This window comes from Alosa alosa, chromosome 6 (genome assembly GCF_017589495.1).
Source record: "Alosa alosa isolate M-15738 ecotype Scorff River chromosome 6, AALO_Geno_1.1, whole genome shotgun sequence".
NCBI classification, from domain to species: Eukaryota; Metazoa; Chordata; class Actinopteri; order Clupeiformes; family Clupeidae; genus Alosa; species Alosa alosa.
In genome coordinates this window covers 26,055,851-26,068,282 of record NC_063194.1, presented here as the reverse complement: position 1 = coordinate 26,068,282, position 12,432 = coordinate 26,055,851, and the positions used below count along the sequence as shown (strand labels likewise).

The 12,432-nt window shown below is 41.2% G+C and overlaps 1 protein-coding gene across 1 annotated transcript in view; it reads left to right on the top strand.

Annotated features, from left to right (window-relative positions):
- Window positions 1-3,924: 3,924 nt before the first annotated feature.
- The window catches only part of gna12a (guanine nucleotide binding protein (G protein) alpha 12a), a 31,360-nt gene continuing 22,852 nt past the window's right edge, over window positions 3,925-12,432 (top strand). The window contains exon 1 of the mRNA XM_048245650.1: window positions 3,925-4,764. Coding sequence (XP_048101607.1) covers window positions 4,444-4,764 — 321 coding nt within the window. The 5' untranslated portion in view covers window positions 3,925-4,443. The remainder of the gene's footprint in view (window positions 4,765-12,432) is intronic.

The following is a 12,432-nucleotide window of genomic DNA, read 5'->3' as shown; positions in this document are numbered from 1 at the left end:
CTGTCAATCGATAAAAAAAAAAAATCTAATTAATTACATACTCTGTGATTAATTAATCTAAATTAATCACATATATAATATTTGCTGTGAAAGTATTTTTAAATATTTAAATTCAAATGAATCATTGAATAATCAGCATTAGTGACATTAGTGACTCTTTTATTATTATTTTAATAATGGCCATAATAATCTATGATATGACCTAATATGCTGAGGAAATAAATTCAAAAGTGCTTCGGGAAGAAGTTTTTTTTTCATATACAAGCTATTTCAGGCCACAGATATAACCTAGGGGACACAATGAAAATAAATTAACACTTCCCTCAATGTCAACACTATTTCTTTGCATTGATGTGCGACACCATCAGGCCGTTTTTTAAAAGTAAATGTTCCAATCAATGATCTAGGCAGCACATTTTCTTCTCTCTCCTTCTTTTTACAGTCTAATGGTTAATGACTACAATGGCTCGGGGTCAAAGGTCATACGGAATCGATTAATCTGCGTTATTTTTTTTTTTATCAGTTATTTTTTCTCAAATTAATTAATTAAAATTAATCAGTTATTTTGACAGCCCTAATATTTAGTAAAAAGTAGACCATACATCTGTAACATTAACTTGATATCGGTAATACCTTACAAATTGTAGCTGGGTTCAATTTTAGCCTTTAAACAATAACGTAGGCGGTGCACATACACGCTGCTTGCACGCACGACAGTAAAAGAAAAAAAGCTTTGCAATAGAAACATATCTTTGAGCAATAGAAATATATATTTTCAAAAGTTCTGGTTATGTTTGTCCCATACGGTTCGTGCATGATTGTTCAAGGACTGAAAAACAATTGCTTTAGCTCACAGGCCCTTGCCTTGATATATTTTTTTCTTAGTTTTTTTATATTACCTGGCCTACTCTCTGATATGTCCATATTTATTTTATGCTGGTGTCTAGACTTTATTCTGGCACTGTTGGACTTACTCATTTGCACCATCACCATGACACTCACTCACACAGAGCACCTTACCTTACCTTACTATGCACAGAGAATCACAGGCTCAGTCCCTGCCTCAGTCATTGCAAGCGCCTCTTGATTATTCACCCACTATGTGGATACTGGTTTTAAAATTGATTTAGATTAGAAGTAGAAGTGTTATTAGAAGTTATTTAGTATAATTTGTAGTATAGTATTTTGGGGGCCAAGCAGTGAAGCTGCAAAGCCGCCAAACAGGAAGTGAAGTAATATCTCAGCAAAGCTTTCACGTATCAAAACCAAACTCAATACATGGGGTCAGGACCCAATAAGAAGGATGCTCAATAAATTTGATGAGTTTCACCTATAGGTGGCGCTATAATAAGCAAAATTACGTATTGGCCTGTAACGGGTGATGTGTTTGGAATTAAAACCTACTAGTGGTGTCTGTTAATACTGTGGGAGGTCCTAAATCTGACAGATGTGAATTTGTGACGTCAACATAATTTATCCGGCTGCCATATTGGATTTAATCAAAAACCCTTAAAAGTTTTCACAGGTCACAAAGTTTATCCGATTGTCACGAAACTTGACGCAGATGATCGTCATACCATGATTCACAAACGTATTGCTTTTTGGACCTATATTCAAAACCCGTTTCCTGTGACGACCAATCAAGTTTGTCGGCAAAGCCGCCAAACAGGAAGTGAAGTGATATCTCAGCAAGGCTTTCACTTATCAAAACCAAACTCGGTATATGGACTCAGGAGCCAATTAGGAGGACGCCCAAGAAATTTGGTACATTTTGACCACTGTGTGGTGCTATAATCAGAGGAAGTATAGTCATATTTCAGCAACGCTTTGACATAAAAAAAAAACAAAGTCAGTACATGGGGTCAGGACCCAGTAAGGAGGAGGCTCAATAAATTTAATGACCTTTGACCACTAGGAGGGCGCTATAATCACAGGAAGTGGGCTCATATTTCAGCAATGCTTTCACGTATCGAAACCAAACTTAGTATATGGACTTGGGACCTTATTGGGGGCCAAGATGTGCTACCCTAGATGTGCTCCTTGTTGGTGCCCCCCCCCCAATTCCAATCCTCCCCCACCTTTCTTATGCAGCCCTTGCCACTTAATCTACTAAATCCCTCTTCTACTGCACTTTTTACCCCCCCCCACTTTGCACAAATAGGCTGACACCAGACATAATTTCACTGCATTTCTTACTTCCAGTAACTATATGCATGTGACAATAAACTTCCTTGTATCCTTGTATCCTTGTATCCCTATTCTGAGGACACAAAATAAATTTGGTGACTTTCAACCACTAGGGCGGCGCTAGAGTAACAGAAGTTTAGGTCATATCTCAGCAATGCTTTCACGTATCAAAACCAAACTTGGTTCATGGACTCAAGACCACATCCTGAGGACACACAATAATGTTAGCAACCTTTCACCACTAGGGGTGCTATAATTTGCAAAACTTCGACACCAAATTTGGTACATAGACTCGGGACCACATCCTGAAGATACTCAATATATTTAGTGACCTTTGAACACTAGGGGCGCTATAATTATCAACACTTTCTTGTATTGACACCAAACTTGGTATGTGGTCTCATGACTACAACCTGAGGACACACAATAAATTTGGTGATGTTTGAGGTATGCGCATGTATATACACGGAGGTTTGTCTGTGTATATGTGTGTGGTGGGTCGGATGGTAGGTTAATTGGGTGTGTGTATAATGTAGCAACATTGTGTTGCCATGACAACTCCTGCTCAACTGCTTGGCCCCCTCATTGCTGCTTGCAGCTATATTTGGTATATTCTTTATCTCCTACTGTCCTTATTGCTTAGTTGTGTTTTTTTTTTAATATTATATACTTTGAATTACTTTTTCTGCTGTTAGTGAATGTGTGTGTGATGTCTGTATGCTACTGATACCTTGAATTTCCCCTTGGGGATCAATAAAGTATCTATCTATCTATCTATCTATCTATAAATCTATCTATCTATCCTTTCTCCTCCGTAGCCTTCTGGTGTAGCAATAGTGCTGAAAATCTTGTGGCTTGCATGCCATGCAATAGGACTGTGCATTACCTGGCAAAAAACAAAACCTTTTTTGTCTTAATCATGGAGAGATTTCAGATGTGTAATAACTATAAAAGGCGTCTTCATAGGTTGGGCTGGTGTTGGTGATTGCTATTGAAATGTTACAACCGAATTGTCCACTGACATCAGAACTTAAACAGCCTCTGAATTCTTAATGGTGGGTAATGTAATTTCCATTCTTATGGATGAAATAAATGTGACTTGACTTGACTTAATGCTAAAAATTGTAACCTAAATTATTAATTGCACTAAACAATTACAAACTGATCAAAAATGTTGGTAGTTTTGCATATTGATATTGAAGTATTGAAGAATCAGATGAAAATACAGTTGCTTAATATATAAAGGCTTATAGGCTTACATAATATTGACAATTAAAAAAATCGCATAGGCCTATTAATTAGGAGGATTACCCTTGCAAAAAAGGGGAGGGTCTGCTTTTTTTTCAAAAGCCCATATGATTTCGAGTCCTTCAGGTAGCCCTCATTCCCAAAAAGGTTGGAGACCCCTGCTCTAATGAGTCATTGTTTGAATCACGAAATAATGATGATTAAATTGCATGCATGATGCAAACATAAAATCAATGACTTACTTATAATACACTGAGACACTCAGGCACTGACTTACATGTAAAGAGCAAACCATCCATTGCGATATAAGGTTCAGCCTCCATTTAAAATAACACACTTCAAGAGAAACAAACACTATTTTCTAAAATGATAGAGCTCATTACCCATCCCCCCACACACACACACATACCCCCAATAGCCCCGTTGGCTATAGCGCCTACATCTGGCAGTTCCGGAGTGCTTTACAGCTAATAGGAGGGAGGGGGCTAGTCAAAATAAACTTCCAGCTATCGGGAGAGAAAAGAAAGGATACGCGGCTCCCGAAAACTTTTCCTAGGACCAGTTAGGAGTTAAGCGCCAACATTTTGTATGTATTTACATGTTTAATAATTTATCAGATTACGCATTGATGGCACTACTTACGAATGGAACCTGACAGGAACGCATGCTGATATCGGTTCCACTGTCTGTGTCAACCGCCTTTGTTAGATAGACGAGCTTTTAACTGTCTTCATCACTTTAGTTGCATTGCTGGAATACAAATGTTGGTTTTATAAAGATGAGATGGTTCTTATTTAGCTATATAGCTATTCAGTTAGTTGTTTATTCAGCCAAACCAACTTGTCAGTTATAATTTTACTTTTTCGTGTTTTAGTTTACTTAAGAGGCATGCTTCTCGAAATGTATTGAAGGAACCTCCAACTCCAAACTAGACCCTCGCATATTCCCAAAACGTCTTATGCAAAGTGATCTACGAGATTACATTGGTGGTTCACATAATTAGAAACGATGGCTGGCGTGGTGCGCACCCTTAGCCGGTGTTTGCTCCCAGCCGAAGCCAGCCGTGAGAGAAGTAACAGCAAAGAGAGAACTCGGGACACTAGAGATCCAAATCAAGAACGAGAGGCAAAGAGACGCAGTCGAGAAATTGATGCTATGCTCGCCCGTGAGAGACGGTCAATCCGCCGGCTGGTGAAGATTCTGCTCCTTGGAGCCGGGGAAAGTGGGAAATCCACGTTCTTGAAGCAGATGAGGATTATCCATGGGAAGGAGTTCGACCAGAAAGCACTGCTGGAGTTCAGGGATACTATCTTTGAAAACATCATTAAGGTATTTTTTTTAAATATATAAATGGCTACAGCTAAATGTTCTTTACTGTTAAAAAGAACATGTCATCACAAAGTAGGCTATATAGGCTACCATGCCATGGTGCTGATACACATCCATAATGCACTAACTTGTTTATTTGGCCCTAGAGGCAGACTTTTCATTTTATGTCATGCTTTATGATCACTGGCACAACACAGAACACCAAATATTCTACACATCAACTACTTCTTTACCTGTCTGCTCAAGATCAGAAAGACAAACAGAGTGGAGTTGGAGCTGGATGCAAACTTTGAAAGTTCAAAACTTGTTCAGTTCACCAGTAGCCTATTAGTTCTCTAGTATTAAGAGTCACAGGCTTATGACAGGTCAGGTCTTTATACAAGGATGGTTAATAACTTAATTTGAAAAAGCTACAGCAGCACCTCATTCACAATTAGCCTTATAATGTTGGACATTTACTTGGAGATTTAAATTACTGGATTAAAATGGATTGAGCACATTGTAGTGGCCTACATTTCTGCCAGTTAAATAATTAGCCTAATTGCTTGTCATCAATTACCAGAAGGTGTTAGTGGGGTGTTTTTGAGGTTGCCGGTTGCAACTTTAACACAGACCTGTTCAGCTATATGGTGAGGCTTAAATCTGTTGTTTCTATTCAGTCTATTATGACTGTGAAGTTATCCAGTTGGAATCCCATTGCTTTGGGAATTCCATCGCCATTCATTTTAAACAGCTCTGGAATTCCATTGAGATTTCCTGTGCTTGTCTTAAACAGGTCTGACCGATGCTGTCAGTGGTTATCCTCACCTATTCTTATGGTAATAACCATGTAGTTGTAAAGCTGAATACAGTAACAGAAACAAAGCAGTCAGAAAAAAGTACTGCAGCTCTTCCACAGGATAGTTGATGTAGGCTGAAAGTCTAGTAACATTAGGACCAATATAACAACCAATGTCCATTTAGACGTTGTCTCACACATTGGGCCCTACTTTAAATGTTGGGCAAAGTGTAAAGTCTATCAACATGCAAGGAGTATAGCTATCATGTGCAATGTTTGCAGTTAAGATCTTGTCCATAGTGTCAAATCAGCATTGCATAGCAATTGAGTTTGCTCAGTTATTAAATTAGCTTTAGATAAACATAAGACCTTGCCCATCATTTAAATTGGGGCACTCTGTGTTTTAAGAATTTGATTACTGTCTAATGATGTTGCATCTTTAATGAGTACATGACAATTAGTTTGAAACATCCAACACTCTCTCCATACTCAGCACAGGAGCAGTGTGTCAACCCTTTTCACCAGAAAGTGGCCTCACACTAGTCCTCTGGTTTTGTCTGTGTGTTCGCTGAACACAAAGCATGTGAGTGAAGTCAGCCATGTGAGTGAGCAGCCGGTTTTTACCTAGTAAGCTGGCCAATTCCGCCAGGTCCGCTGCGTCAGTCAGTCAGTCGCTCAGTCACTCAGTCACGGCAGTGGTTGTTTTACTCAGTCTGAGCATTTTCCGTGGGATGGCTCACAATGAGCGGCTGAGCTATGGGATTATTGCTGGGTCATTTCCCTGTGAACAGGTCTATTTTAGATGCCTTTGTATTGAACACCACTGACTCACAGCCTGTAATTAACAGGAAGCTTGAGAGGGGTGGGGTGGGGGGTAGGGGGGGCGGAGGATTTGTGTGAGAAAGAAGTGCCCCTCTACGCACCAGTAATCCCTAACGATTGACAGCGGCCCTGTGCTTGCTGCGCTAGATTGAGGACAGGCTTCGGAAGAATTCATATCATCTCCCTTTTAATGATGAAGGAAACTCACAGAGAGATCAATCTTCACTTCAGCAGTGCCAGTGTTTGTCCCTGGCTGCCCAGCCCCCCGCCTGTCTTAGCCCTCCGCTCTGAATCTAGAATCCCAGGGTACCATAAAACTCAAGAACTTGACCTGACCTCATGTGGTCAGTGTTTTCCAGTGCCTCCATTCTGTCTACTTTGGACGCTTCTCCATCGCAAGTCCCGTCTCGGAGGGCTGGTTTTCCACTCCATCTATTTTATCACTTTTTTGAGGAGGAGGATGGCCCCTCTTTGTTCCGCTGGATGCTGCTTGGGCCCAGTCCTGGAGGGACGACTGGCTGTCTCGATTGACCAACAGCTCCATACACCAACTCAAGTCAGAAGGGCAGTTGACAGGAAATAACCATGCTTTGGTGTTATTCCCTTGGCATCATGGGAGGGGGGGTGTCATACTGTGTCTGTTGTGCATGCATGGGCTACGTGCCTGCCCTCGGATAAGCAAGTGGATTTATTTTATGTTCACGTCCCTGGAAGGACAAAGCACATGTCTCAGCAGCATACACAATGCACACAGATAGGCAACACAGTCTGTGAGGTGAACCAATCGTACACTGTTATTACGTCAATCAGCACTTTGTTATCTTGTGTATGGTGGAAAAAATCGGAAAAAAGGTCTCCTTGGATAATTGTTATCTTCACCACAGCATGATGGTGTGACGAATGGGAGTAGCTTTATCAAAAGTTTTGATTTTCTTGCTGAAGGACATATCCCTACATTGGAGAGCAAGAGTCTAATACATTGAAAAGCAAGAGCCATTCCAGTAAGAAAGAAAACCTCTCACTAATGAGAGATTTATTTGATTCTCTTTTTCATCTTAAAAAAATGTAACAACACACTCAAAGACTCAGAGACCTGGATGCTGAATTCCCAACAATAGTATTATTAGATGATTGAATTGTTGAACAAGATTATTGAATGAAAGAATAGGATGGCACTCCAAATTGACTTTCAAACTTTTCAGTCGCCATAGTTTGGAGTGCTGTACCATTCCTTGTTTAAGTAAGCCTGCACGATTCCCACAACTTCAAACCACCAAACCTTCACCCCAACCCATGCCACCACAGCGCCCTGCACCATTCCCACGGCTCCAGGCTCCAGGCTCTCATCACCCTGTCTGGGCCTGGGCCCTGCGCTGTCCCGGCCTCTTCCTGAGCAGCAGGTCTGAGACAGCCGAGACCCCTGCGTGAGCATGACTCCTAGCATCCATGCAGATGCAGACACGCAAGCTAGACCACCACTCAAAGGTGCGCTTTGTTTAGGGTCGGGTCCCGATTGCGATCAGATATCCCGACTGTGAGCCTGCGAGTATAAAGATGGGATTGTGAGGCGGCTTCTTTCTGGATGCGATCCCGAGAGAGCCAGCCTTCTTGTCTACTACCGCTGCTCAGCCCCATCCCACAGAGCTAGACGAGGCGAGGGCTACGGGAGGGGTGGTGTGGAGCGCAGCTAACGACACATTCACTATTTCCTTTTCCCGTGATTTACATCTTATGAGCTTGATGACCAAACATGTTAATGCTTTGTGTGGAAATGTGGTGCATAAACAGCATCCATGTCTCTGTGAATACTGGGTATGTGGGGAGACTGTTCTTGTTTGGATGCTCTTTGGTTTTTGCACAAGTGTTGTTTTTTTTTATGCACTAGCTGCTAGCACTCATGTCTGACTCGTGTACACAGGAGGGCCCTGCTGCTGTATGCTGAGCCTAAACACGCCATGTGTATCCTGCAATGTGTGTATTGGCAGTGATTGCATGTTTCAGCAGTGCTGTGCCATTCGAAAGTAAACATAAAACAGCAGCGAAGGAAGTAGAAGGTGCCAAGTTTGACTACATTGGCGGTAGTTTGGAGGCAGTACAAACATGATTTAACAACTCGCTCGACCAACCAGAGTCTCATTCTTTACAAATCCAAAGAACTGTCGGAGGACAGGACTCGGGGAAATGAAATACCATCTGTGTGTGAGAGGGAAGACACCGAACAAGCTTGGAGTAATCTGGCCTTGGGCTGCCAAAATGAGAAACACACACACACACACACACACACACACACACACACTCACTCACACTTTCTGTCATGAAAGTAAACATATGGCCTATAGCTGATGACCACCATCTTCAGGTGTGTGAGTGTGAGTGTGTGTCTGTGTGTGTAGGGTTGAGGGGGTTGTGTCTGCTGTGAGAGGGAGAATATTTTTCTATGACCTTTTATAGTCGAGCGTGCCAGTCAGTCAAGAGTTTAGAGTCTGGGCTGACTTGGCTCTGAAAGAGGAACTGCGTGGTATTTGGGATGTGTGGGACCACTTGCCCCAAAGGAAATCACTGCTCCTGATTCAACTTGAATAGTATGCATGCAATATTTCAACCCTATTCTGTCTTTGACTGTAGAAGTCGCGTAGTCCAAATCTCCATAATGGCTATCCTATATCTCAAAACTCCTTAAAGTTTATGCAAGAACTACTAGGCTTTCTGGTTTGTGCTGTCTAGCTCTCCATAATCAATGTTATTGTCCCTAAGGAAGTCTGCAATCTGTCTTCAGATGGAGCATTAGATCTGACATGGCGTGACCTGTCTTTCAACTTGCACACGCAGCTCCAGTCACCTGTCATTAACCTCTTCAGGGAAACAGATAAAGGCCTGGCTACGGGAAGTTCAGGCACTTGTGCCATTTACGACCTTTGAAACCCCCTAGAGCTTTACAACCACACATCTAAACCCTGAGATAAAACACAAACAAACAAACATGGACACATGCAGAGCATTGCTCCACTCCTACTGAGCCAGTTCTCTGGCTGTTAGCAGGCGAGGTGGTATTTGTCACCTGACTGGGTGGGACTGCTGAGGGGAGCTGATGTGATGTGCGTGAGGTGAGGGAATGGGCAGCTTGCTCCGCCACAGTGACCCCTCCTTGACTTGGCCTATCTCAGAGCTTATTAGGTCTGCACTCAGAGTGCCTCCCTCCCAGACACTCACTCCTCTCAAAACAGACAGACAGACACACACACACACACACACACACACACACACACACACACACACACACACACACACACACACACACACACACATTCCTCACAACCTCACATTGTGGTCGTTAGGTTCTGTTATCTCTCTGATTGCTGACTGCCTTATCAGTTTGGCTTGCCCAACTTACAGTTTGCTAAGATACATTTTGTCTGAGCAAACTGCTTAGACACATTTCCTGCAACAATTTATTATTTTCGCAAAACTACACGTACAGAACTCAAAACGAGACCAGGGCTTAAATTTCACTGCGGGATTGCGGGTATTGCGCATAATTTGTTCAAGTCCCGCAACTCTAGCCATCATAATGCGAGAAATTCCCGCATACACTTTTACAGCCTGTCTGATGACGTTAATATAGCCTAATCATTAAGTGGCGTGAATGCGGTGCTATTGACCGGACTGATCAACTACCGAGTTGAATTTAACATAGCCTCATGCAGACGCACACACACACGGAGAGAGAGAGAGAGAGAACCACTTTGCGCTTACGCAAATAGGCTACGCTACCATGGCAAACTTTTACATCTGGAAAGAGCTCCTTGGTAACGATCCTGCTAGCTCAGGTCACGTCAACACTTGATCCCAGAAAGATTGTCTTCGACATGTCAACATTTATTGTATCTAATGACATAGAAAACATAATGATTTGCATACACATACCGCACTATGCACAGCTTTTATTCACTAGCGACTACAGCCTAAAACCGTCAGGTTGAAGGGGGGCTAATTACTCCATAGAATTACTCTCAGGTATTTTCTTAAAGTGACAGGCACTCAATTACACCTACTCATCACCAATGTGCACTCAATTGGACCTACACACCACATTAAAGATATGCCTAAGTGTTATAGGTTAAACGTCACTATGAGGCATTCAAATTACTAAATATGTTTAGCTAGTAGTAATTACTAGTAAAATGCTATACTTTAAAAAATGCATTATTAAATAAATACACTCTATATGAATTCAAAAATATATGATAGAAACATATCACATAAGCTATCATTTTCAGTGTGTGTTTGTGTGTGTGGAGAGAGTCAAGCAGAATCTAGGATGTCCACTGTTGTGAATGATCCCACTACAGTATATATTACTGATGACGTCAGGGTGGTGGGGGCCCCAAAATCAAACACTTTTTTTAAAAAAGTATCGGCAGTATTGAAATCGCAATTCTTGACTTGGTATCAGAATCGACCCCCCCTCCCCCCCAAATTGTGTAAATCCCCCCTACATGAATAACCTAAGGGGGGAATTCCCCCCCATTTTGAAAAATGAATTTTAAGCCCTGGAGACTCATCTGAGAACCATAGGTCAAAACACACTGTCATAACAACATTATTATAAAACTAGATCTTTGCAATGTCACACTGATAATGAGTATTACACACATTCATAAATGTTTTGTCTCCAGCAAGCAAACACATGCTCTTTGAGAGATCTATACAAAGAGGTAAAGAAAAGAGAAGAATACAGCATAGCATACATAAGTGAAACTACTCAGCATCATTCTTAATACTATAACTACTCTCTGGTCTGACTCTATCAGGATCACAAGTTATAACTCTAGTCCTCTCTGAACTGATTCAGAAAAACAGGATGTTTGCCTTTGCCAGATACCATTGGAAGTTTGCCCTGGTGTGCACTATCTATCCTGAGAACAGATCATCAAATGCACTGACAAATGGGGTATATGATTGAAGAAATTGATTTGTGAATATTGGATGGTGAACTGAACCAGATGCAAACCAAAGCAGTGAATACAGAAACATCCACAAATATGATGTATCGAGTGCTCTTAATTTCTGTTTTCAGTTTGGCATTATTGATAATGACCAAATTGAATACTGAAAAGCAGCTATCAACAGAAGTAGTTCCTCCCAAAGATTCTAGAACAGAGCTCTGTTCTAGAATCTTTGGTTCCTCCTTACCCCCCAGAGGCAGTGGCAAGGGTTTAGGTTCTCCAGCATGGAAAATATGTACTCAATGAGTTCAGATGCTGATGACCTGGGATTATTGCACAGATTGCATGTGTTTACTGAATGAGCAATGCATTTTAGGCTACTCATGGCAAAAAGTGTGTACAGTGTGTGCAAAAGTGCATATGATTTAAGAACTGAGGCAAAGCTAGTTTTTGCGTGGTATCAGTAATCTTGTATTCTTTGAACTGCTTTTACTGTAATGTCCTTGTATCATTCATTGCATCCCTATGGTGGAATGGATTTAGTATTTTGTGCAAATATTTTAGAGCTGTGCTTTTAGAGAGTGCTGAAAAGTGTAGGGACAGAATTGTGTGTATGGTGTATAGAATTGTGTGCATAGTGTATAGAATTGTGTGTATAGAGTAGAATACTCTACATGTGTATATTTACAGTTGGGGTTTATACCATATAGGCATGTATGTCTACTTTGCCCTACAAAGGCAAAAGACCAAACTCGCCAGAGTGTGAAACTGAGAAAAATGATTTTAAAGTTGTTGTCTAGCCAAATGTGTTATAGGTAGGACACTGGAAATCTGGGTATTACTTGTTTAAATGAAGATAAGTCTGTACATAAACAATCTTGGGCTCAAACTTGACCTTTAAACTTATTTGGAAGTGACTGTACTTTGCCTTTGTATTATCTGGCAACAATCTTGCGTTCTGCTACTTCTCAAACATTGCCGGTACCCACATAATTAATCGACAAGGCGTAGGCATATAGGAGAGGATATCTCGCAGGGTTCAGAAGTAGCTCACCAGTCACCAGCCAATTTAAAAAATAAATAGCCACCCGACATCCAATCAAAAAATAGCATTTATTGTAT